The sequence below is a fragment of the Sorex fumeus genome, unplaced genomic scaffold (genome assembly GCF_029834395.1).
Source record: "Sorex fumeus unplaced genomic scaffold, SorFum_2.1 ptg000063l, whole genome shotgun sequence".
Lineage (NCBI taxonomy): Eukaryota > Metazoa > Chordata > Mammalia > Eulipotyphla > Soricidae > Sorex > Sorex fumeus.
In genome coordinates, this window is record NW_026606120.1 from 78,102,987 (window position 1) to 78,129,627 (window position 26,641).

The 26,641-nt window shown below is 54.5% G+C and overlaps 2 protein-coding genes across 2 annotated transcripts; both read left to right on the forward strand.

Moving 5' to 3' along the window:
* The first annotated feature begins 1,655 nt into the window (after nucleotides 1–1,655).
* On the forward strand, nucleotides 1,656–3,722 carry HEXIM1 (HEXIM P-TEFb complex subunit 1). The gene has a single exon (XM_056126719.1). The coding sequence runs from the start codon at nucleotides 2,292–2,294 to the stop codon at nucleotides 3,333–3,335; it is 1,044 nt and encodes a 347-aa protein (XP_055982694.1). The 5' UTR covers nucleotides 1,656–2,291; the 3' UTR covers nucleotides 3,336–3,722.
* Nucleotides 3,723–12,186: 8,464 nt separating this feature from the next.
* Nucleotides 12,187–21,571, forward strand: HEXIM2 (HEXIM P-TEFb complex subunit 2). Its single transcript, XM_056126571.1, has 5 exons — nucleotides 12,187–12,204; nucleotides 13,868–13,982; nucleotides 14,096–14,130; nucleotides 14,942–15,031; nucleotides 20,727–21,571. Exons 1-5 carry the CDS (start codon nucleotides 12,187–12,189, stop codon nucleotides 21,528–21,530), a joined length of 1,062 nt encoding a protein of 353 aa, XP_055982546.1. The 3' UTR covers nucleotides 21,531–21,571.
* The last annotated feature ends 5,070 nt before the right edge of the window (nucleotides 21,572–26,641 follow it).

Consider the following 26,641-nt stretch of genomic DNA (forward strand, 5'->3'; position numbering starts at 1 on the left):
GGCAGGCTTCTCCTGTCACCCCACGTGCCCAGGCCAGGGTAAGACCAAGTCTCAGAGCAGGCCCTGCCCGCACCGCTGTCCCGCAGAACCAGTCGCGTCTCTGGCACGAACCGTGTCTCCCTGGGGCTGCACCTTCGCCCGCTGCCCTGTGCTGAGCTCCTGGGAGCTGCTGCGGGTGACCCTGTCCACCGGTCCCATGACCAGCCCAGGGGCGGCGCGACGCCGTTTCACTGCCCACGGCGCCTTCCCATGGGCCAGCACTGTCGCTGCTGGGAGGAAAAGGAAAGAAATCGAGTCCTAGGGGGAAGACGGTTTTGGATTTGTGATGGAAGTGAAAAACGGCACAGCGCGTTAAGGGGGGGGCTGGGGAGGGCAGGGGCTGGAGCTGCCACTGGTTGTCAGGTGACCTTGGACAAGTCATTTCACTTCTAAAGGTTTTTCTCTGCAGCCCGGGGGCAGTTATTCCGCCGTGCGGGGGGTGGGGTGGGGGAGGAACGGGCGCGGCAAAGGATCGCTGCTAAGCTGGGGGGGGCCGCACCGGGCCCCACCTCCCCGGGCACCGTCTCGGACTCGCCTCCCGCGTGCTCCCCCTCGCGGCTGGGGCGGGCTCTGCCACCCTCGGCCGCCTCGGGCCCTCGCCCCGCTGGGGGCCGTGCCAGCTCGGGGAACCGTCCCTCCACTGTCCGAGCCGGGAGGCCATTTTCTCCCGCAGAGCTGTGGGCCGGCCGGCCACGCCGCGCTCCCAGGCCCGGCGCGAGGCTCGCCCACGACGCGGCCATCCGCACGGGCGACCCCGGCAGCGGCGGGGCCGGCCAGCCGGGCCTCGAACCTGCCGCGCGCGTCCTCCAGGGCCCACCCCAGGCGGCGGCGCCCGCGCCACCCCGCGGTTCCTTTAAGGCGGCACTTTTTCCTCTTCATTTGTTTACTTCTTCCTGCGCTCTTCGCTTTACAAAGTATGGCCCGGTATCCTTCCGCGAGGGTCTGTCCCAGGCCCTCGCCGCGCACCTTGAAGCCATTTCTGGCATCTTCAGAATCCAGAGCTACAGGCCAGGGGCCGGTCCCTCGCTCTGGGGAATTCAATACTTTTACACCTAGGGACTACTTTTTAGGAGTGAACCACTTTTACTTTGGTTAGCGAGTGCGTACGGCCTTCGGAACTCCCCCGCTCGGGACGGAACCCGAGAACGGGCTTTGACACGCACCTTCCCCGGAAAATGCGCTGCGCGGGCGCTCCCGGGCCCTGGAATCTCTCGGGATTCCTGGAGCGGAATGGTACGGTCCAGAGCCCGCCCCGCGCCCCGCCATTGGCCCGCCTCCTTCGCTGGCACGCGCGCCTCCCGGCCAATCGCCGCGCACGCTCCCCCGGCGGGGGCGCTGCGCTGGGCGGCGGCGGCCTGGAGGACGCCCCCGACGCGTCCCGGGATTGGCCACGTCTCCAGGCGCGCGGGGACGGCGGGCCTGGAGGATGGGGACTACGACTCCCAGCGCCCTGCCATGGACACGGCGCTGCGCATGCGCCCGGGCGGGGCGGGGCGTCTTCCCTATAAAAGGGGCGCCGAGGGCTGGGAGGCAGCAGTTGGAAGTTGGCAGGTGGAGCGGCAGGTTGGGAAGGGGAGCCGGGGAGGAGGCGGAAGAGGCGCCGGCGGCGAGGGGAGGAGGGAGGGAGGCAGGAGGAGGCGGAGGAGCGCGGAGCTGAGCAGAGCATCGAGCCAGAGGGGAGATGAGTTTGTCTATCCTCGGCTGAGGCTCCGGCCGGGCCTAGGGAACTGGGAGCTCGGGCTGGAGCGACACCCGTGGAAGTGGGAGGCGGCGGCTTTGGGACTTTAACCCCTTGTGGGCTCTGCGGTAGGGGATTTAACCCTTTGTGGGCTCGGCCCCTCGGCGGCAGCGTCATCGGGTAGTTTTAACCCCTTCGGGGCTGGGTTTAACCCCTTGGACTGAACCATCGCACCTCCTTGCCCACCTGCTCCTCGGGCTCGGGGGCGCTCTGCAGGGAGACCCGAGGCCCACTTCCTTCGCCTCTTCGTACCGCTCCTGCCGCTGCACCCGGGGGACCCGCTAGCCGGCCGTGCCGTGGGTGCTTTAACCCTTTAGTGACTCGCGCTCCAAGTTGCCGCCGGAGTTTGCGGACGGGACTGGCTGGCTTCTGAGAGGGCGTCGCTGCAGGAATCACAGACCGGAGGAGGACTCTGCTGGGGGCAATTTGTACAAGAAAGGAAAACCTTCCCCCCGCCCCCCCAAGGACTTGCAGCCAAAATTTCTCAAACTTCGGGACGAGGAATTCGTGAGCCATGGCCGAGCCGCTCCTTCCAGAACATCAGCCCCAGCCTCAGGCTAGCAACTGCACAGGTGCTGCCGGGCCCGCCGAGCCGAAGCCCGAGCGCCCCCCCGGCGCGGAGGAGCGGGCGCCCGACGAGGACAGTAGGTGGCAATCGAGAGCGGCCCCCCAGCCCGGCGGTCCCCCGGGGCCGGAAGGCGAGGGGAGCCGGGCGCCCGCGATGCCGCCCCTGCAGGGCCAGCCGTGCCTGGAAGCGGGCGAGAGGAGCCAGAACGGGGAGCGCGGCCCCTCGCCGGCCGCGGCGGTTGGGGAGCCGAGCCCCGAGGCGCAGCCCCCGGCCCCGCCGTGCCGCGACTCCGACGCCAGCAAGCTGGGGGCGCCCGCCGCGGGGGGCGAGGCGTGGGGCCAGCAGCTGAGACAGCTGGGCAAGAAGAAACACCGGAGACGCCCCTCCAAGAAGAAGCGGCACTGGAAGCCCTACTACAAGCTGACCTGGGAGGAGAAGAAAAAGTTCGACGAGAAGCAGAGCCTGCGAGCCTCGAGGATGCGAGCCGAGATGTTCGCCAAGGGCCAGCCGGTCGCGCCCTACAACACCACGCAGTTCCTCATGGATGACCACGACCAGGAGGAGCCCGACCTCAAGACCGGCCTCTACCCGAAGCGGGCCGCCGCCAAGTCCGACGACACCAGCGACGAGGACTTCATGGAGGAGGCGGGTGAGGAGGACGGGGGCAGCGACGGGATGGGGGGCGACGGCAGCGAGTTCTTGCAGCGGGACTTCTCGGAGACGTACGAGCGGTACCACACGGAGAGCCTGCAGAACATGAGCAAGCAGGAGCTCATCAAGGAGTACCTGGAGCTGGAGAAGTGCCTCTCGCGCATGGAGGACGAGAACAACCGGCTGCGGCTGGAGAGCAAGCGGCCGGGCGAGGACGCGCGCGTGCGGGAGCTGGAGCTGGAGCTGGAGCGGCTACGCGCCGAGAACCTCCAGCTGCTCGCCGAGAACCAGCTGCACCGGCAGCAGGAGCGGGCGCCGCTGTCCAAGTTCGGGGACTAGGGGAAAACTTTGGGGGGCGGGGGCAAAGGGGACTTTTTACAGTGATGGAATGTAACATTATATACTTGTGTATATAAGACAGTGAACCTTTTTATGACATAATCAGAAGAGAAAAATCCCCCCCATGGCTTTGGTTGGTTTGGCAAATTTAACTATGATGTAGCTTGCGTGCTTTCTCCTGTTCTTTTAATTATGTGAAACTGAAGGGTTGCTTTTCTTGTTTTCCTTTTTTAGGGTTTTTTTTTTATGTGTAAGTAATTTGACCAAGTTATAATGCAAATTTTGTTTTAAACACAAACCCTCCCTAAATGGAGCTATGAGGTGGCCAAAATCTAAAAACCATTAAATCCATTCTAGTTATAATAAATTTAATATTTGTAAATGTAACCTAGTTTCAGTGTGATTTCTAGAGCTAAAATAGTACTGATTTATGTGATTGCACTGGAGGTGTAAACTTGTATTTGTTGGTCTGCAAAATAATGGGAGCGTTTTTAATTTGCCAGTTTTTCCTTTGATTTCAGTATGCTACAACATTCGCTTTAGGCAAAATACAAAGATTTGGGCTGGAGCGATACTACATCAGGCACTTGCCTGGTACGTGGCCCACCTAGCTTCCATCCCTGGCACCCCATATGGTCCTTTGAGTCCCTATAGGAGTGATCCCTGAGTAGAGAGCCAGGAGTAAGCCCTGATTACAGGGTGTGGTCCCAAGAGAAAACAAAAATATATAAAGGTTTGATGATCTCCAATATTTAGTTGTGTGCCTTGTCTTTCTTGATGCTGGAGAAATAAACCAGAGTTGGGTGGTTTGGGGAGTAGATAGTAGCTAAAATCACCTGGCTTAAACACTGCTTCTCAATGGCTATTCAGAAGTATCAGTATAAAAAAGTTTGGCAGTTCATTTCTTCATTCTCATATGCTGGGTTTTAATAGTTCCCCCAATCAGAGTATTCTGGATGCCTTAAAGAGCTTTTTGGTTTCTTGGGGAGTGCAATGACTGAATAAAATATTAAGATGGCCTGGGTGTAGTTTTTCCTCCCCAGTACAGCACTTGCCTTACATGTGAATGGCTCTGGGTTAAAAGAAAAAAAAGTTGCGGATACACGAGACAAAAAAAGTGTGTTGGGGGGGTGGGGCTGGAGCGATAGCACAGCAGGCCTTGCACGCAGCCAACCCTGGCATCCCTTATGGTCCCCCAAGCACCCCCAGGAGTAATTCCTGAGCGCAGAGGCAGGAGTGACCCGTGAGCATTGCTGGGTGTAATTCCTGAGTGCAGAGCCAAGAGTGACCCATGAGCATCTCTGGGTGTGACCCAAAAAAGGCAAAAAAAAAAAAGTCGGGTGGGGAGGGACAGAAGGCTGGATCCATAGTGCAGAGGGTAGAGCCCTTGCCTTGCATGTGGCTGATCTGGGTTCAATCCCTGGCATCACATATGGTCCCCTCAGTCTGCTAAGAATTAACTCTTGAGGGGCTGGAGCAATAGCACAGCGGGTAGAGTGTTTGCCTTGCACACAGCCAGCCCGGGTTCGATTCCCAGCATCCCATATGGTCCCCCGAGCACCGCCAGGTGCAATTCCTGAGTGCATGAGCCAGGAGTAACCCATGTGCATCACTGGGTGTGACCCAAAAAGCAAAAAAAAAAAAAAAGAATTAACTCTTGAACACTGCTGGGTGTGGCCCACAAAACAAAGATGGGAGGGAATATTGATAGAGAGAATGGCTGTTTGGGCACTGCAAGGATTTAGCCTAATTTAGGTGCTTTCTACAGAAGAATGGGAGCTGTCCACCTTCCTGAATCAAACTGAAATGAGAAATACCCCTCTTTGCAAGTCAAATGTTGAGCCCTTCGTTAAGGAACTAAATGAAGTCCTTGGGGACTTCCTATGGGGCCATTCTTCTCAGCATTCCAAATTTGTGCTCACAGAGTGCTAAGAGTTCCTCCCCACCACTCAAAACCCCAGTGTCAGGGATTGAACTCGAGGCCTCTAACATGACCCACAATTCCTGGCCCAGGAATTTAGGTTTTTGAACAGTTCTACTTCAGGTGGGTCCTGGAAATTAATTTCTGCCCCTAAATAAAAATAGGAAGAATGTATGATTATTCCCTCCATTTAGCAGGAATGTTTTCCTAGCCAATCTCCACTGTCTCCCTAAGGCAAGTGCATTGCTCAACTCACTAGCACAGCAGTTATTTAATTTGGGGCCTTAGAAACCATAGGGGTTCTTGGGGGTCCATAAACTCCATGAATTCTACATACAGTTTTCTGGGGAGAGGGGTCAAGAGAACTATGATACTGTCAAATTCTAAAAGCTCTATGGGGACAAGAAAAAAAGTCTTTCCTTGATAAGTATGCTTTTGCAGCTAAATGGAAGTGGAGGTGGTGGGAAGTTCAAGTGAAATGCACCTTATGATGAATAAGCAGCATGCAGAAACCAATGAATCAAGGGAAGTTAGGCTGGTCAGGACTGAGTCAGGACTTTTAAAAGTTGAACTGATCCGGCCCTATTCTAGCAGATGTTCCACTGGAGACAATGTATGATCAATTTTCCCCTATGGCCTAAAAATTAAATGTCTATTTTGAAATAGCTTTCGTGTTTTTGTTGTTTCCTTTTGGTTTTTGGGGTCACACCCAGCGTTATTCAGGGGTTACTCCTGGCTCTGCTCTCAGGAATTACTCGGGGGTTCATATGGGATGCCAGGGATCAAACCCAGGTCAGCAAGGCAAACGCCCTACCCGTTGTACCGTTGCTCCGATCCAATTTTCTGTTTTTATTATTCTTTCTGCTATGACATCACAGCGCAGCAGCCAGGGAAATATCAGAGAGGCAGCGACACTGCCCCCTGGCTTTGCAGCGCAGAGCAGAAGACGGGCGACTGCTCTGCTAAGGAGGCAGCCAGGATGGCCTCTCATTTTAGAATCTCTTCTTTATAAAACATATGACGGTATTGTTGTGCCTAGTATTGGAAAGTCTCTGTGATTACGTATTATTAGGGAGCGAAATGTGTGTTTTACTCTTAGGAGAGAAATTCAATCCAATCTTTTAAAAATAAATTTTAATTGCATTTTTTCCCTTAGAATGAGGAGGCTTATGTGAAATTTCACCTTTTATTCATTAAAATATGAATATTATTAATATTTTTGTTCTGGGGGCCATACCTGGCAATACTCAGGGCTTATTCCTGGCTGTGCTCAGGAATCACTCCTGGTGGTGCTCCGGGGGCTCGAGGGGATGCAAGGGATTGAACCCAGGTCGGCTGTGTGCAAGGTGAGCACCTCAGTCGCTGTTCTCTCTCCAAGTCCCTGAAATCTCTTTTTATCCACACTAAAACACTTGAAAAGCATACTGCTCTCCAGCCAGTCTGAGTCACGTACATTATCAGAGAGCTGTGATGACAATGGTCTTCATGGCCACTCTAGTCTCTCAGGTCTTCTTCATCAGACATTTTAACTATACTGCTCAAAAATCTAGGCCGACACATAGGCAATATGAATTTGTACTTTCTCATATTGGGACTAAGTATCCAGCAAGAGCAAACTGTCTCCCAAGACTGGACAACTAAATCCTTTCAATAAGGAAAACTTTTGCGGCTGGGGGGTGAGAGGGTACAACACTATGAAAATATAAAACATCCCACAGAGAGTAGAAACTTTTAGATTTCAATTTGTGGAAAGAAGCTGGTGAACTCCAGGAGTTAAGGAAAAAATAAGACTAGGAAGGGGCTGGGGCAATGGCTCACAGATATGGAGCTCCCTTGGCATATGGGAGCTCCAGGTTCATTCCCTGGCATTGCCTGCTTCCTGAACACCCAGCTGGGAACAGACTGTCCATAGGAAACAAAGATCAGACCAGACCAGGAGTCAGAAAACCAGCGCCCTAATCATACCTTTACTCCATACTAACAATATAACCCTGAACACGTCTCAGAACACAGTCTCAGAACCTCATTCATAATCAGTGAAACCAGGACTGGGCTGGAGCAATAGCACAGCGGGTAGGGCATTTGCCTTGACGCAGCCGACCCAGGTTCGATTCCCAGCATCCCATATGGTCCCCTGTGCATCTCTGGGTGTGACCTCTCCCCCCCCCCCCAAAAAAAGGCCAGGACCATTTAGCTGTTATAAGTATGGCTAAAAGTAATAGGTATACTTCACAACTGGGACTTGGATTAAACAAGACTGCATGAAACTGTATTACACTAAAGACACTACGATAGGAGTATTGGTTCTTCATGTCTTGTTTTGTTTTTTAATAGTACTAGGAATGAGGGAGCAGAGTGATAGAGTACAGAGGATAGGGTGCTTGCCCTGCCCACAGCTAACCCAGGTTCAATCCCCAGAACCCTGTGTGGTCTCCTGAGTCAGCCAGGAGAGATCCCTGAGCACAGAGCCAGGAGTAAGCTCTTTGCACTGTCAGGTGTGGCCCCAAAACAAAAAGTATCATGAATCAAATCTCGGTCTCATACAATACATACATACAAGACATGTGCTTTACCACTGAGCTATATCACCTGCCCAACTGCTGACTGGTTCTTAATCACAGGAGGTGGTCCATTCGGTTAATATGATGTTTACTTCAGAACACAGTAACATGATAAAGGGCAAGGATGGGGGAGAAGGGATGAGCTCAATGGGCTAAGCACATGCTTTGCATGTGGAAAGCCCAGGTTTGATCCCTGGTACCACAGAGTCCCTTGAGCACCCCTCTGGGAGTAGCCCCTGTACACCAACAAGCAAAATCCCTTGCTCCACCAGGGAGATGGCTCAAAGGGCTGGTGACGATATTTTGCTAGTGAGAGTCCTAGGTTCAATCCTCAGTACCTCATGACCCCCCTGAACACTGATCTGATATTGTGTGACTCCCCCAAAAAAATTTGTCTAGGAAATGTAAATATACTTTACCCTAATTATTTCAAAAGTCAGAGAAACCAGTAAGATAAGCATCAACATATAGAAAAAATATAACCATATTGCACAATCTATCTTCAAAAAATCAGGACAAGTTAAATTTAACCAAACATTAGGTATTGTACCACAGGTGTTCTCTTGGCCACTTACAATCCACTGCAACAGTTAGTAATAAATATTGGGGTACAAAAGTTGGCTACAGTTAACACAGTACTTATACTTAGGTACACTGTGGGATAATGGGTTTAATTATTTTTCATATTTAATATTTAAATCGCACAGCAGAGCCTAGCAAGCCACCCATGGCGTATTCGATATGCCAAAAATAGTAACAATAACTGGTCTCATTCCCATGACCCTGAAAAAGCCTCCAATACGGTCATCATTGGGAAAGACAAGTAAGGAGAGGCTGCTAAAATCTCAGGGTTGGGACGAATGGAGACGTAACTGGTGCCCGCTCGAGTCAATTGATGAACAACAAGATGACAGTGATACAGTGAATATTTAAATCACTGGAATAAAATTTTACTTTACTATTTCTCATGTCAAATACAAACAGCAGTTGGAGAGGAAATTTGATAAAGGAATAATTTAAAATTCAGGCCCTTAACACAGCAGGATCTGCTAATCAGAGGGCACAAAGAATTGCCATGGAGCCAAGGAGATTAGGTTCTTGTTTTACAGCTGACCTGATTTGATTCCCAGCACCATATATAGTCCCCCAACACTACCAGGAGTGACCCCAGAGTACAGATTTAGGAGTAAGACCTGAGCACAGCTGAGTGTGCCAAAAAATAATAGCCATACTTCTCAACTGGGACAAAAAAGTCTAGGAAGCAAAGTTTCAACCTTGGGTCAATTTTTTTTTGCCAATTGTCTTTGAATACTGGAAAGCTCACAATCTCATTCTATTAATGAGGGAACTAAAGGAAAGGAAGGGAAGACTTAGAAAGGCAACTAACGGCCGGAGTGATAGTACAGCGAGCGGGAAGACACTTGCCTTGCATGTGACCAAGCCAGGTTTAATCCTGGGAATCCCATATGGTCTCCCAAGCACCACCAGCAGCAATTCTTGAGTGTAAAGCCAGGAGTAACCCTGAGCATCACTGGGTGTGGCCCAAATACAAAAATAAAACTGAGAAAGGTAAATTAGCTCTCACAAATCCTCCCAAATAAACTTCTTCTTGGGTTTTACTTAGAGATGGTCCAATTATGGCAAAAGATTTAACAACAAAGCATAAACAATCCCAGCAGTTTGCAATCAAGTTCTTTGAAATGGTTGAGCTGCTACTGGAAACTAACGGCAAGTCCGAAATAGGCGTGGGAGATTGAACTCAGAGTTCGGCAAATGCTCTACACACTGGAGTCCTGGGTTCCATCTCCCACACCACAGGGTTCCTTGAGCACTGCCAAGAGCACAGAGCTGGGAGCAGGCCCTGGCCACCACAACTTGTAGACAAAAACAAAACAAAATCCTTTGAAATTGATAGTGATCTTTCTCTAAATATAGCACTAAGAGCAGTTATGTTTGATTTAGAAGGATTTTTCTTGAGGAGAAATAATTCAAAAGGAACTGTAAACTCAGATCTGCAGTCATATTCAATGGCGCTGTGTCCATGTGTCTATGGGCTGTGTGAGATGTTCAAATGCATGGGTTGGTCAAGGATGTCGCTCAGTGAGCAAGCACAGGTATGTGTTCGTTCAATCTCCAGCTCTCCCTCTCTCACACACCATCTTTCATGGTGATAATGTTAAATTGTTTTTTGGCCACACCCAGCAATACTCAGGGCTCATTAAGCTTTTGCACCCAGGGATCACTCTTGGTAGGGCTCAGTTCCAGGGATTGAAGCTGGGTCAGCAATGTGCGAGGCAACTGGCTAACCCTCTATACTATCTCTCTGGTTACCAGTGTGAAGCTCTGCAGTCTGCTTTAAATATAATTATTGGGGCCACAGAGAGCACAGTGGGCAAAGCACTGGCTTGCATGCGGCTAAGCAGGTTTGACCCCAGCACTGCAGGGGCCCTAGAACATTGCCAGGCGTGATCCCTGATTGCATGCAGATGAAGTAGGTTTGATTCCTGGCACTGTCTTTCAAGCCCCACCAGGAGACACTTAAGTAGAGTCAGGAATAAGCCTCAGCAGAGCTTGGTATGGCCTAAAACCCCCAAATATAAAAATCATGCATGTACAGATAACTCCAAAACACTGTTCTGGAGACTTAAGTAAATTTTCTTCTGGAAAGAAAATTTCTTTAGTTTTCTATCTTCTGGGGCTGGAGCAATAGATAGCACAGCGGGAAGGGTAGGGCCTTGCACATGGCCGACCGTGGTTCAATTCCCAACATCCCATATGGTCCCCCGAGGACTACCAGGAGTAATTCCTGAGTGCATGAGTCAGGAGTAACCCCTGTGCACCGCCAGGTGTAACCCAAAAAGAAAAAAAAAGTCCATCTTCTCTGTTATAAAGTTTTTTGGGGGGCAGAGAGGGAGAATCACACACGATGGTGCTCAGGGGTTACTCCTGACAGTGCCTGGGGGACCATATAGGATGACAGAGATCTAACCCACATCAGTCACACCCTAGCCGATGTACTATCTCTGACCCCACTAAAAGTGTATTTAATAGAACAGTGAACATCTAACATCTGAACTTGAAACAATAAAGAAGGTAGATGATGAGAGCTGAACAGAGAATAACGATTTGATTAACTATGGAAATCAGAGAGTTGAGTGCAAGCATCTTCAAGAATCACTCCAGCCTCTCTGTGAATGCTATACAGACACAGGGGCCCAGAAACCAGCCTTCAGGCTGTAAGCTTCCGAGGCCTTCAGAGTAACAACTACTTGGTACCCTGAGAAACAGCTTCGTTGAGCCTGTTTGGATGGCTGTCCTCTGCGCTGCCAGGGGCAACCACTCCACACTTCAATAAGGCAGGCCTCCCAAACGCCCCAAATAACCTTTGAAGCAGAAGCTCTAAAGTTCCCAAAGAATGAAGTTCCAGCAAGTAAATGTTTACATAGCTAGAATGGTTACTCCTCCCGGCATTTATGAGGGAGGTAGCAAGGATACCATTTTCAAATTAGGAAACTGAGGCATATAGGGTTTGTAGAATTTGTCATAAACCACAAAGCACCTCATTTGAAAGGGGACTGCTGAAGAGGAAGTTGAAGGTCTGGTTGAACATTAGATGAACAAGAGACTCAGCAACAAAGCGACCAGTTTGGCCACATCTCCCGGATTTGGCCTCTAGCCAAGCCAATCAGGTTGTGGTAGCACACAGAAACAGAACTTTGAGTTCCTAACTTCCAGACCTGTTTTGCACAGGAGATAACCAAGGGGCCATTAAAAGTTGGTCTGATCCCTAATTTAACTTAGTAAGTAAAGAACAGAGTAACTTATGAACTAATCTTAAAAATTACTCAAGTACTTTTTTAAGTACTGAATTTCTGTACCTATACTCCAACTTCTAGGTGCAGTATTCTCCATTAGTGACATCCTTAACTACATCATTTTATAATGGATGTCTGGGATCCTCCATTACTCTTGACTAAAGAACCTCAGAGCCCATTTTAAAGCCCCTTTCATAAAGCAACCCCATAGGCTCCTATGCCAAGGCAGCCTGGGCGTCTCCTAACTTGCATCTTCTCTTGATCTGCAGCCCACTGCAAGGGAACTTGAGAAAATGAATCCAAAGTCAGCGCACTGAAGCTCCCCGAAGCAGGTGGTTCTGACTTTGAATTCAAAACCAGTCTAGGGTAACCACACTTCTGCAACTCAATTTCAACTTTCTCTGGGAACTTTTGGGGAGGGCAGGGTCAGAAAACAGGTTATTGAACAACTGATTTTATTCATGAACAGAAGGAACAGGACTTCGGTTGGGAAGACTCAAGGTTCTTACTACTTAGGCCACACGAAGCTCAGGTATGATTAAGCTGAGTTAGCCATGCCCTTCCATCACAAGGTACCTTCAGAGATCATGTTCCCTGGCCACTCCCTTACGACAGTATCTGGGCATCATTTGACTGACATTTCAGTCACAAAACTCAGACACCGGGCCCCAAGCTGTAACTATGGGTAAGGCGTTTGTCTTGCACTCAACTGACCCGGGGTTCAATCCCCAGCTCCCCATATGGTCTCCTAAGCATTGCCAGCAGTGATCCCTAAGCCAGGAGTAAAGCTTGTGCACCACTGGGTGTGGCCCAAAAACAAAAAACAAAGCAAAACAAAAAAAAAAAAAAAAAGAAAACTCAGACCTCCCTGAGCTGTAAATCTGAATTTGGATTTATAGCTGGAGAAAACAGGATGGCTTGCTTACTCTTTCGCATCAGGAAAAGAGCTCCAACCTTTAGGGGCTACAACTGCAACGCAAGACTGAGTGTGGCTTTTTCCCTCTTGCGGCTTCCCCAATGGCCTTTGCCACCAGGGCAGAGGGGATCGGGCAGCTTCTATTTCGGTGTCATCTAGGGCACACAGACGGGACTCCAATTACTTAGCACTTCAAAATAGAGATTCCCCAGGAACAAGGCCCCACTGGCTAAACCACTCCCATCTGGTTTATTGGTGGGAGGAAGAACTCCTTAAACTGGGAGGAACTGGGGCTCTTAGGAAAATCACACTGGTGCGGGGGTTTTGGGTCCTCCGGGAGTGCAGCCGAGTCAAGGCTCTCATTTCAACACGTAAACACGTTTTTCTGAGGCACCCGCACGGGGCCACGCACCTTTATTCCCCGGGCCATGACCACTCGCAAGTCACTTGGTGCTCTACCCTAGAAGGGGCAAAACAAAACCCCAAGGAACGACCCTCCTCCAAGCCCATCCCCTGGGAGTCGACCTTCGGGGAGGGGCACTGTGACCCTTTGCAGTGCCCCTTACCCCCCAGCGTGATGCTGAGGTCCGGCGCCTCGGGGTGGGGGGCTCGCCCCGGGCTCTCCGCCCTCGCAGCAACCCCGGGGGCTGCTGTGCCACCGAAAAAGGTCCCTCTGTCCTCCCCCAGGGCGTCGTCACCAGCTCGCACGCCCCGGGGGGGGGGCGGGGGACCCCGCCACTCCGGGTCTCGCCGCCGGGCCCGGGCCGGAGGGGGGCGGGGAAAGAACTTCGGAGCGCCCGTTCTCGGCATCGGGGGGCCGGCGGGGAGACGATCCACCCCGTCTCGCCCCCCACGGGAGCCTCGGGACACGACCCCCGCGGTCTCTGCCCCGGAACCACGCCCTCTGTCCGAGGCCGGGCTGCGGGGCTGCCGAGACGGTTTGAGGACCGGGCCCGGCCGGGGAGACTCCGACCGTCGTCACCCCACCGCCCTCGTCCCAGGCCCCGAGCCCACTCCCCGCTGTCTCCCGGCGCCGCCACTTCAGGCAGCCCTCTCGGCCCGGCCTCTCCCCGCGCCCGGACCACCCCCCATGGGGTGCTCTCACTGCGCAGCGAGTCCCTCCGCTGCCTCCTCCCAGCCCAAAATGGCGGCGGCGGCCACCGATCACCTCGTCGCCTTCCTCTAGGGCCCGGGATCCCTCCGCGCCCAAGCCCCGCCCCCTCAGCCGGACCTAGCTCCCGCCCCGTAAGGATTACCGACTTCAATGAACTCTTTTTAATCGAGCTCGGAGAGGCGGTTCAAGTTGTGCTTCCGCACAGCGAATCGTGGACGAGAGTGGCGTGATTGGCAGGCGAGTTGGCCTATTAGAGCAGGCGGTGGTGAGCGCGGGTCGCCCCCCGCGCAAGGGGAAGTGGGTGTTGGAGTTCTCCATGGGCGCTGTGGTTGTGACGGGGTCTCGCTCGGCCTTCCCGGCTAAGAGAACTACAGTTCCCAGCAGGCACCGCGCTCCCAAGCTGGTCCCCCCTCCCCCAACCTCGGTGCCTGAGTGACTGGGGCTGAGCTGCTGCCACTGCAGCGGGAGGTAGGGCTGAGGCGGTGGGAATTGCAGACAGGCGATCGCACAGAAAGACACACAGATGTAGTCGTGGGCATAGCCCTTGACGACAAATAGGTCAGTTCCGCCTTTGCAAATCCTGCCTCCCGGATCATTTCCCCTCTTCCAAGGAACCCAGCTCGATCTCAGTGGGGTTTCCCTCGCAGTTGCATGGAGTGTGAATACCGTGCCCCGCTTCTCTGGTTTCCCGGCCAGAGGAGGGAGGGCAGGCCAGGCTCTGCAGAGGAGAAGGCCGTGTTCCTCAAAGCACCGACGCCGCCTCGGAGGAGGTGGGGGGTGCTGCAGGAGGCCGTGGGAAAGTGCTTCCTCCCCGGGCTCCCTGTTTTCTCTTCGCAGCCGCTGGTAGCTCCCAACCTCTCCTGGTCATTGCTGCCTCCTCCTCGCAGCTGCCCCCCACCCCGCCCCCCGCCCCGCGGGCGGCCTCCTTCCTTCCCCCGCTTGGCTCATGGGGGAGACAAAGCTTGGGCCTGGCTGCCAAGCCGGGTTCAGGGCCCTCCAGAACAGGATGCACAGGAAGCCCTGGCCTGGGGCCTGAGGAACCGGCCCGGGAAGAGGCTCCCGCCATCCCCCACCTGGCTCCCTGGGGGCCGCAGGTGTGGACGGCAGGGGCGTGCAGGCCGGCCCGCTGTCCGGGCCTGCGTTTGGAGGGAGGCTGTGCAGTGCCACAAAATGGCTGCTCCCCCTTGCTGCAGAGGCCAGGCCCGGGGAGCCGCGGCGGGCGCTCTCCCGAGCCACTTAGCTGTCTGTTGTTGTTTAAAGCAGGTGTCCCTACTTAAAGGTCTCTGCGGAAGCCTGGGACCAGAAGAAGGGGCCCACTCGGAACCAGACCAGTTGTTACCGCCCAGCTGCAGCCCTGGAGAAGGTCAAGGTAAGCTTCGCCCTCCCCGGGGCCCTTCCCCCGGTGCCTCGCCTGCCCCTGGGGCCCTGACTTCTTGTCTCCCCTGTGATGGTGGAGCTGAAAACCTTTTGAAATGGCTCCTGCACCTGGCGGGTGCCAGATGCCCAGATAAATCTGTGCTAACTTGGGAAATCCTAGTAACCCTCCCAGGTAGGAATTCTCTTTTTCCATTTCAAAGGGGAGAAGTTCAGAGAGCTAAAGCATCATTTTCTGGCATCTTGCATGCAGCCAGCCAGCAACCAACTAAGGTGAAACTTGGGGCTTCTGACAGCAGAATGCAGTTCTCCCTAGATCAAAGCACTAGGCGAAAGAGACAAAATACAGTGTAGGGGGCCAGCAAAGTACAGCCGGTAAAGTGCTTGCCTTGTACAAGGCCTACATGGGTTCCAGCCCCAGCACCCCATATGGTGCCCTGAGCACAACTGGATGTGGCCCCCAAACAAAAACCAAAACACAGTGGGTAGGGTGCTTGCCTTGCACATTGCTGACCTAACTTCAATCCCAAGCACCTCATATGGTTCCCCCCCCAATCCATCAGGATGACTAAGCACAGAGCCAGGAATGAGCCCTGAGTACTACCAGGTGGACCCCCCCAAAACAAAACAAAACAAAGAACTTGGTTGAATATTTGCATTTTGTCCAGGCTGAGAACCCAGCCTTCACTTGGGAGAAGAAAGTAAACAAAGGGTTCCTAATTTGGGATGGGGGGAGCCTGTGCCCCCAAAAGGAGAAGCATTTATGTGTCAGTGCTTGGATAATTTCATCTTCTGATCTGACCTCTGGAAGCCTGCAGGATTACTGCCTGTCCTGCCTGGTCCACAGTCCCTTAGAGGTGACAGGGGAACTCAGCATCTCCACTTCAGCCTGCAGAGCCACTTCCAGTGCTTCTTGGTGTTTTAAACTTTAGAGTTCACTTCAGGAGTAGATGTATCAGACAGAGCAAATGACTCATCCAAATTATATGGGTGATCTACAGTAGGTGGGCACAGGCCAGGCTTACAAAAGGAGCGAGCACGGTAGGCCCAGAGGGAGGCTGGCTAAGCTAGGGGGAAAGATGGCTGGGGCTGGGCTGGAGCAGTGGGCCAGCAGGTAGGTCATTTGCCTTGCGTGCGGCTGACTGGGGTTCAGTCCCTGGCATCCCATATGGATCCTCCACATCCCAAGCATCACCAGGAGGTGACCCCTGTACGCAGAGCCAGGAATAAGCCCTGAGCACCACTAGGTGTGTTCCAAAAAACAAAGGAAAAAGAAAAAAGAGATCAGTGGAATAGCCTCACATCTATTTTTTCAGAGGTGAATCTGTAATAATCTTCCCAGGAGGAAACTTCAAGCCCAGGTTCATCTGCTTCCCTTGTGAATTCCACCAAACCAAGTGAGGTGGATGACCTGGGCCTGGGGTTTCTTCATGAGAAGATAGTAAAAAAATACTAACTTGGTCTTTTTTGTTTTTCTTTTCAGGTCATACCCGGCGATGCTCAAGGTTTACTCCTAGCTCTGCACTCAGGAATTACTCCTGGCAGTGCTTAGGGGACCATATGGGATGCCAGGGATCAAGCACAGGTGCGCAGTATGCAAGGCAGACATCTTACCCACTGTACTATTGCTCTGGCCCCAAAAAGCTAACTTTGGAGTCAGAGCCATAGTACAGCAAGTAAGACACTTGCCTTGCATGCTGTTGACCTAGGTTTAATTCCCCTTATCCCATATAGTCCCATGAGTACCACCAGGAGAAATCTCTGAGTTCAGAGCTAGGAATAACCCCTGAACACTGCTGGGTGTGGCCCCCAAACAAGTGTGTATGTGTATATACGTATATATATACACACATATATATAAATAATAAATTTTGGGGGCCAGAGAGATAGTACAGTGGGTAGGGAGCTCACCTTGTACAAGACTGACCTGGCTTCCATTCCCAGCATCCCATACGATCCCTTGAGCACTACCAGGAATTATGCCTGAGTGCAGAGCCAGGAGTAACCTCTGAGCATCATCAGATATGGCTCATAAACAAAAATAAATACAAGATGGCTGAGGGCTGGGAGCATCTGAAGGATGATACTGTATAGACACCACCCAGATTCAGGGTTCCCAGAGGCCTGGCCTCTATTAAGTACCAGGCAGAAGTCCTGTCGAGGGTGACTCACACAGCTGGTAAGAGACAAGATCAGATGCTCTTGATAGATGATCTCCCTGCAGGTGAACTCATAGTACCTCACAATGAACCACACAGATGCCCCAGCATAGTCCATCCCAAACTATGACAGGAACTGCATGTCTCTAAATCACATGCAGTTCCAGGGACTGGAGCCATAAATCTAGTGGAGAGAGCATTTGCCTTGCATGTGGCTGACCTGGGTTCAATTCCCGGCATCCCATATGGTCCCCTGAGCACCTCCAGGAGTAATTCCTTAGTGGAGAACCAGGAGTAACCCCTGAGCATCACTGGGTGTGATCCCAAAAAAGCCAAAATAAATAAAAGCACATGCAGTTTCAGTTCTAAGAGACTCCTCTCTAAGAGGCTTCCTGCCACCAGAGAGATAGTACAGCAGGGAGGGCACTTACCTTGCACACAGCCAACCTGGCTTTAATCATGGCCATCCCATACAGTCCCAGCAGTATGGGATGAGCATTCCAGGAGTGATACCTGTGTGCAGAGCCAGAAGTAACCCCTAAGGAGTGGAGAGGTAGTTCATTGTTTGCCTTGCACGCAGCCAACCCAGGTTCGATTCCTGGCATCCCATATGGTCCTCTGAGCATTGCCAGGAGTGATTCCTGAGCGCAGAATCAGGAGTAAGCCCTGAGCACTGTTGAGTGTGGCCCCAAAACTGAAAACAAAAAAGGAGGTCAGAGAAATGGTACAGTGGGCAAGGTTCTTGCCTTGTATGCCACTAACCCAGGTTCAATCCCTGAGCACTGGGTGGGACCCAAAAACTGAAGAAAAAAACAAAACACAAAACATCAGAGGCCACATGCCTCTCCAAACACGCGCTCTATGCTCGTGTGAACCCTCACTAGAAGTCTCGAGCCCTGTGGCACTTTAGGAAACATCCTAGTTGTAGTAGTTATTATTAGCATTCCCCCAAACCACAAACAGAGCAACTCATTCCCTATTCCCCACACCCAGCTCCCAGCTCCCACCACAGATAAGCAGATGCCCAAACACACAGTCCCTTCACACACCCCTTTTTTTTTCTTCTTTGAGTCACACCCAGCAGTGCTCAGGGGTTACTCCTGACTCTGCTCTCAGAAATTTCTCCTGTTGCTGCTCACAGGACCATATGGGATGCAAAGCAAATATCCTCCCCGCTGTCCTATTGCTCTGGCCCAGACAGACCTTTCTATTTTGAAGAGGAATCCCAGCATTCCCAAGGCTCTGGACTGGAAGTTGAAGCTTCCCTCCATGAGGGTCTCTTTCCTGCCGCTCAAAAAGGAGGAGGAGGGACTGGAGCTATAGTACAGCGGGTAGGACGTTTGCCTTGCATGCAGCCGACCTGGGTTCAATTCCCAGCATCCCATATGGACCCCCCCGAGCACCGCCAGGAGTAATTCCTGAGTGCATGAGCCAGGAGTAACCCCTGACCATTGCCAGGTGTGACCCAAAAATAAATAAATAAAAAGAAGGGGGAGACCAACTTCTTTTGGGGAGGGACAATACTATTTGGAGACACCAGGGCTGTACTTAGTGATGCTTGGGGTACTATGGGGTACAGAGGATCAAACTCAATATCTCGTGCATGCCAGGTTTGTGCTTAGATGCTATAAGTTCTCTCCCTGGACCCCAGCTTGTGCCTGGGATAGCTGTACTCCGTGTCCTGTATCCTAGAATGACAGAACAGAGACTCCTCCAGGACCCTCGGGATGCCCCTCTCTCAGGGCATTTGCCTCCTGCGGTTATTTGTTGGATGCTTCTCTTGAGCTCTGTAGAGGGGCAGAGCAGATCAGCCCCCTTCTCACTGGAGGCAGGGAGAGACGTGGTGTGGTCAGTGGTGACAAGGTGAGGGCTGCCTGGGACCTTAGCTGTGTCACACGGCAGGGAGTCTGCAAAGGGGAGGAGGCTGCTGCTTCAGATGGGGTGGCTAGGGAGGGAACAAGCCTTAAAGGAGGAAAAAGAGTTGTCCCCGGTGGTTGCTGCAGGTAGGGTTGGCTTCATTTTGAGCCTCGGTGCAAAGCGCTGCGAGTTAAAGATTACCATGAAATTGAAGGCAGTGACAGCAGTGTGCAGGGCCCCCTCTGAGCATAGCTTGGCCCTGTGACCAGCCTGGAGCTCTGGCTAAAGATAAGCTTTTTTTTTCTTCTTAGGTCACACCCAGCGATGCTCAGGGATCATTTCTGGCTCAGCACTCAGGAATTACTCCTGGCAGTGCTCAGGGGATCATATGGGATGCCGGGGATCAAACCTGGGAAGACAAATGCCTTCCCCACTGGACTATCAGTCCAGCCCCAAAGATAAGCTTTTGTTTCTGGGGTGAGGGTCTTGGGCCACAGATGTTGGTTTTGGGGGCTACTCCTGACCCTATGCTTGGGGGTTGCTCCAGGCACTGCTCAGGGGACCTGGCTATGATGATGATTGAACCAGGGCCTCCCACATACAAAACCTGTTCTCAGCCATTTGAGCCACCTCCCTGACCTGAAAGACAAACTTTTTAGGAAAATTTCGGAGAAGTCAAGTGCCTTTAGGGCTTCTGATCAAACAGATGCATCAGGAACCCTTCACCATCCTGGTTTCCTCCTTTGACTCATTCATTCAAACATCTTTTACTGGATGTCTGCTTGGTACCAGATACAATTCTAGGCTTTGAAATCACAGGGTCAGAATCCTACTGTCAGATTTCTACAGGGACAATTCCTACCATCAAGTGGAAGCTCAGGGTTGGGATCCCTGATGTCGCATGGCCCCCCAGCACCACCTCTGAGGACTGTTGAGGTTGAAGAGATCAGTACAGGTGCTACGGTGCTCACCTTACGTATGGCCAGCCCCAGTTTGATCCCAGCACCACATATGGTCCCCCAAATACCTCCAGTAGGGAGCCCTGAGAAAAGAGCCAGGAATAAGCCCTGAGCATCACCAGATAGAGTCACCCCCCCCAAAAAAAATTTACAGCTGTCACCAAGAGTTTGCTTGGGGAGGGTTGGGAATAGACAAGACAGCCTATAAACAATGATAGCAGAAGCATGAGAGACTAGAGAGAAGCCATGTTAGGTGGGTGTGCCACGTTAGTAGAGTGTGCCGTGTTAGAGTGCCAGGTAAGTGGGGTATACCACGTTAATGAAATGTGTGATATTAGCAGCAGAGTACCATATTAGCGGGGTGTGCCACGTTAGCTGGGTATGTCATGTTAGCAGAGAGAGTGCCACTTTAGCAGAGTGTGCCTTATTAGCAGGGGTGTGCCACGTTAGCTGGGTATGCCATGTTAGCAGAGAGAGTGCCACGTTAGCGGAGTGTGCCTTACTAGCAGGGGTGTGCCATGTTACTGGAGTGTGCCACGTTAGCAGAGTGTGCCATGTTAACTGGGTGTGCCACATTAGTGGAGTGTGCCACGTTGGCGGGGTGTGCCACGTTGGCGGGATGTGTAGGAGGGTTGGCTTCCGGCTGGTGGACAGGGAAGGATTCACCACCAGGCAAGGTCCTCTGTGAGCCATCTTCCTCATCCTTTCTCTTTAGACCTCTGGTGTTCCTGGGAGCCCCCAGACTCCCCCCGAGTCTCGTGACCCTGGCGATTCCCTGCCCCAGACACCCCAGTTGGACAGCCACTCAGAAGAAGACGATGGCACTGGAGCAGGTGGTGCCCCGGGTGGGGACTGCCAGGCTTCCAGGACCCAGAGCCCAGAGGGCAGCTCAGTGGAGGCCGTGCTGGGCCGGAAGAAGCACCGGCGGAGGCCGACAAAGCGCAAGCGCCACTGGCGGCCCTACCTGGAGCTGAGCTGGGCCGAGAAGCAGCAGCGGGACGAGTGGCAGGGCCAGCGGGCCTCCCGGGTGCGCGAGGAAATGTTCGCCAAGGGCCAGCCCGTGGCCCCTTACAACACCACGCAGTTCCTCATGAACGACCGAGACCCGGAGGAGCCCAACCTGGACGTGCCCCACGGGGCCTCGCACCCGGGTTCCAGCGGGGACAGTGAGGCGGGAGACAGCGACGGGCACGGCCCAGCCCACGGCGAGTTCCAGCAGAGGGATTTCTCAGAGGCCTACGAGCGCTACCACGCCGAGAGCCTGCAGGGCCGCAGCAAGCAGGAGCTGGTGCGCGACTACCTGGACCTGGAGCGGCGCCTCTCGCAGGCCGAGGAGGAGACCCACCGGCTGCAGCAGCTGCGGGGCGCTGCTGGCCACCAGCCCTGCCGGCAGGTGGAGGCGCTGGCTGCCGAGGTGGAGCGGCTGCGGACTGAAAACCAGCGCCTGCGGCTGGAGAACGAGATGTGGAACCACCGGAAGAGCAGCCACATGGAAGGGCGAGGGGAGCCCGGCACCTAGAGGTGCCCCCGCCCCCCACCACCCGGTGAACCTTGAAAAGGGGTCCTTTCCCGCATGCTCGGCCCGCCGGGTCTCCGGTGAAAGTCACTGTGACCCTCCGCGCCTGAGGATGGCTTAGATCCTGAGATCAGTTCCAATTTCCACCTTGTTGTTTCCATGATTAGTCCTTTGATCCCCCTCTCAGACCACCAAAGAAATTAAATGGTCGTGAGCCCGAATGGGAATGGCTAGGATTGATTTCACTGGGCTGGTCTGAAAAGCAGAGCACGGGGGCCTGGGACTCGGCGCTTCTGGCCAGGGTGGCCTTTGGGATGCCCAGATGCTGCTCCAGGCGCCCAGACTCTGAAGGGGTTCCCTGGGCAGGAGGGGGCACAGGGGCCACCGGGAGGCCCATGGCGAGCCATCCCTGAGGCCCCTCCCCATCCTCCTCACAGCTGCGAAGAATATCCACAGAGGTCTTGGTGCTGGTTCCTTCTCTGTGTCAGCCCCCCACATCTCCCAGCCATGGGAAGAAGTTGAAGGGTCCTGTGTGCTTCCCCGGAAAGGCTCTTTTTGATTTTGTTTGGGATTTGCACCTAGTGATGCCCAGAATTAATACATCCCCAAAAGGTTCTCTTTTTCTTGGGCGAGTCACACCCAGCGATGCTCAGGAATTACTTCTGGTGGTGCTCTGGGGACCACATGAGATGATGCAAGGGATTGAACCCCGGTCGGGTGTGTGCAAGACAAACGCCCTACCTGCTGTACTATTGCTCCAGCCCCGCCCCCAAAAGGTTCTTAAACACTCAACACTTTCTCCAAGAGGCAGGTGAGGTGGCGCCCTCCTTAGCTGACCTCCGAGGTCTTTCTGGTGTTATCTGTGAGGGAGCCAAGAACCGCCAGGTCCTGCAGTGAGAGACCCACCTACAGGACAGCTGTGCCCCTCCTGCTCCTGACTGCCCTCCCCAGACCCTCCCCGGTGGTGGTGGTGGTGAGGGGGGGTGTTCATTGGCAGGAGCCAGGCCTGCCGTACAGAGCAGCCCAGCAGCAGGAGGCCCGGCAGCCCAGCCCGGCTGCCATTCTGGGAGGCTCCTCTGGATCAGCCACTTAGGCAAGAGCAGACCTCCGTCCCGGGCGCTCCCGGGGATGGAAACACTGACAAGCCTCCTGGGTTGCCAGGACAACTTTCCCTGCTGCCCTGCCTCTCCCAGGCCTCGCCAGCACCTTCTGTGACCAGGGAGCAGAAGGAGCAGATTTAGGGCAAAACGAGCTTCCAGTGGGAGCAGAGCTGCTGTGGCCAGTGATGGGAGGTGGCAGGCCAGCAGTGTCAGCCTCTGTGGTTCTGGGTTCCCCCTGTCCCCCCAGTCTTTGATCCCCAACAGCCGCTTGGAAAGGCGGAGGCCCAGTTGCCCGGTTGTTCCCACTTTGCAGATGACAGAGTCCAAGGATGTGGCTTTTCCTGGGAACACTGGCCAGATGCCTGTTGCTTGCCTGTGGGCCTCTGGCCTGGGAGGAAAAGCCTCGCAGGCTCGGGGCTCCCACCGCAGCTGCCGCCGCTGCATTCCTCGGCAGGGAATCCCAAGGGACTGCAGGACAGGATGAAGGTTGTTTACACACACACACACACATGCCCAGGGAGGCACATGCTTCTGTGTGTGTGTGACTAAGAAGATTCCCGGAGGGCTGCTTCAGGGGGTGTGGGGTGGGGTGGGGGAGGTGTGGGGCGGGTGTTTGTGGGTGTGGTAGGGAGGAGAGGGTGCTGAGGAGTGTGTATGTGGAATTGTGGGTTGAGCGGGGGACAGAGAGAAGATAGGTGAGAACTGGACCTTGAGAGGGCCACAGCCAGAGCCAGGGAAGCAGCCATTGGCCAGCCCTACCCCTCTGCGCCCCCAGACTGGGTGTAGCTGGGGGTCAGGTCCGGGGCTGCTGGTTGTTGATGTTCTCAAGCTGGTTGGGGGTACTGGGATAAGACCGGAAGAAAACAAAGGTAGGGGCGAGTTGAAAGAGCGTCAGGAGAGGACCTGAGCCATAGTACAGCAGGGAGGGCATTTGCCTTACACATGGAGGACCCGGGTTCCATCCCCTGCACCCCATATGGTCCCCTGAGCACTGCCAGGAGTGATTCCTGAGTGCAGAGCCAGGAGTAACCTCTGAGCATAGCCGGGTGTGACCCAAAGCAAAAAAAAAAAAAAAAACAACGAAGGGACTGAGCTGGATTAGTGAAGAAGGCTTGGGGTAACATCCCCTTCCCCATCTGGGCCCTGACCTCTGTTGCCCCAACCATGAACTAGAACTGGGTGTCTCAGGGCTCAGTACCAGAAAGATTTAGCTACCAGGGCTGGTCCACAGGGGAGCCTGTGACCCCCCAGTGACAGGGTCAGAAGGCCCTTGAAGGAGACATGCCCCCTCCCCCTGCAGCCCTTCCACACTGACTCACTCCCTCCCTCAAGTGCACTCTGGAGACCACCCCTGGGCCCCCTGGCCAGGCTCCTCCTGCCTCCCTGATTGGACTCCCCACCTGTGGGTGGGGGGTGCCCGTGTCAGAAGAGACCCTGTGTGGGGGACTACCTGGAGGGTGGCTGAGATGGAGTCAGAAGTGGCGAGACCTGTGTGGCCAGGTCCCAGAGCCCTGCAGGGTGCAGGCAGGGATGGCACTGGCCCTTTAAGTGGGGGTGCCAGGCCATGCCCTCCCCCAGCCAACCCAATTCATGGGCACACTGAGCATGTGCAGAAGTGGTGCAGGAGGGAGAGGAGGGAAGTGGGGGGATTGATTCCGGAGGGCTCTCCTCACCCCCTGACTTCTGTTTCTGCCCCACTCACCTTCTTGGGTCTGACAAAAGCCCCTGATGCTCCCCCATCCTCTCCCCTGCCCCATCCCACAGCCCAGGGGGTACTGCCCTTAGTGGCAGCTGGGCCAGTGCAGGACGAGGGCGAGGCCCAGGGAGCTGAGGGGACACTCAGCCAAGCGCCACCCCCAGGACCCCGCTCCCCTGGGTGGGCAGGGGAAGCTTCCATCAGGCAGCTGGGCCAGGCTCTGGAAGAGCCCCATCTACCTGCTGAGGCACCACCAGAAAAATCCAGACCAGCGGGCCCTGCCCCCACGCCAGGAGCTTCCCAGGCCCAAGTCTGAGCCGCAGCCAAGAGCTCCGAGGCGGAGAGCCAGCAGCCCACTCTCTCCTGCCTGTGCCCACCTTCCACTCCCCCAACTCGGCCACCTCCCCCGGGACACCCTCCCAGGTCGCCAGGGGGCCCCCACCTCCTTTCCCAGGCCTCCACTTCCCTGTTGGGGCCTAGTCCTTCTTCCTCATACCTCAGCCCCTCCCCCTCCTGCCTCTTCCTTTCATCTCGCACTTACAGGCGCCCTTATTTGTCAGGGAGATGAGAGCCACGGGCAGGAGAGACCTACCTCTGTGCAGTGGCCCGTCGGGGACGGGGACGCCTGTGATTGTATCACTGGCTGGAAAGTTGCCCACTTGGGGACCGAACTTGATGACTTGGGGTGGTGCCGGTTGGTGCAGGGGGTCCTGTCCCGTTCCTTCCCCCAGGCAGACCTTGTACCAGCCCTACCCCGCATCCCCACCCCTCCACACACACATTCACTCTAGTTTCATTTTGGGGCCACACCCAGGGGAGCTCTGGGCCTGCTCCATGCTCTGTGCTCTGGGCTCCCTCCCAGAGGATCCAACTCTGGGCCTGCAGCCGGCAGAGCTACTCGATAACTTGCTGCAACGCACGGCCCCTGCCCTCCCCCCCCCATAACCATTTCAAGTGCACAATTCAGTGGCATCCCACACACACCCGCTCTCCGCCCCCCCCCCCCCCCAGCTGCCACTTTCCTCTAGTTCCAGCCTTGTCTCCCCCGTAGGAAACTCCTCCAGGCCTGGTTTCCCCGGGTGGAGACTGGGCAGGGGTCCTGGGGCACTGTGGGCTTTGCCAGGGCAGTGGTTACTCTCCTTTGTCAGCGTGGGTGGGGTGACTTCAGGCCAGCCCCTCTGGAAGAAGACTTTGTCCTGGGGTGGGGGTTTGTACCACACTCAAAGGTGCTCAGGGCTTGTTCTGGCTCAATGCTCACTCTTTTTTTTTTTTTGGTAGTGGTGGGGGCAACACCCCCAGCAGTGCTCAGGGGTGACTCCTGCCTCTGCACTCAGAAGTCACTTCTGATGGTGCACGGGGGACCATGTGGGATGCTGGGGACCGAACCCTGGTCTGGTGGGCCGCATGTAAGGCAAACGCCTTCCCTGCTGTCCTCTGGCCCAGCCTGCCTTGGCTCTGCACTCAGGAGTCTCTCCTGATTGTGTTGGGGGGTGGGGCACATGAGGTGCCGGGGATTCCAACTGGGCCATGTGCCCCTTACCCTCAGTACTGTTTCTGCCTCCAGGCCTGTGGGCTGCCCCTGCCAGGCCTGGGGGGCAGGGCAAGGAGCTCCGTGGGGCCTGGGGTCAGGCTCAGGAGATGAGGAAACTGTAGGAGACATTGAGAAACTTGCCCCGGGCGGCCCAGCCTCTGTGATTAGCGTGGCCCCTGGCCGCTTCCCCCTTGCTGGTCTTCAAAGAGATAAAGGAAGGGCATGGTTCCGGAGCCTGCAGCCTGCGTGGGATCTAGCCCCTCCGGAGGCTCTGGACACTGGGCTGCAGGGAGGGGGAAGGGGTGTGGCGTGGGCAGAAAGGGGCAAAGGGCTCCAAAGGGCTCCATCCTAAGGGGGTCCCTATGAGGCTGTCCTCTCACCCCTAGATCTTGTTTTTTTTTTTAGTTTTAATTTTTTTTGTTGCTGTTTTGGGGCCGCACATGACAGTGCTCAGGGGTTACTTTTGACTCTATGCTCAGGGGTCACTCACTCCAGGTGAGTCCGGAGGGACCATATGGGGGTCCAGGAATCGAACCTGGATTGGCTGCTTGCAGGGCAAATGCCCTCCCGGCTGTTCCTTAGCTCGGACCCAAACCCCTGGGATCTTTTGGACAAAGAGAATTTCCTCTCTGCCCTCTCCCCTAGAGTGAAGCCTTTTGGGAGGCCTGGTGGGCCGTGGGGACCCTGGGGCAGGGAGGAGGCGGGTCCTGTGTTCTTGTTGCCTTTCCCTTCCCACCCCACCCCCACCCTGCAGGGCCTTTGTGGAAGGAGGGGCCGCACACCCGGG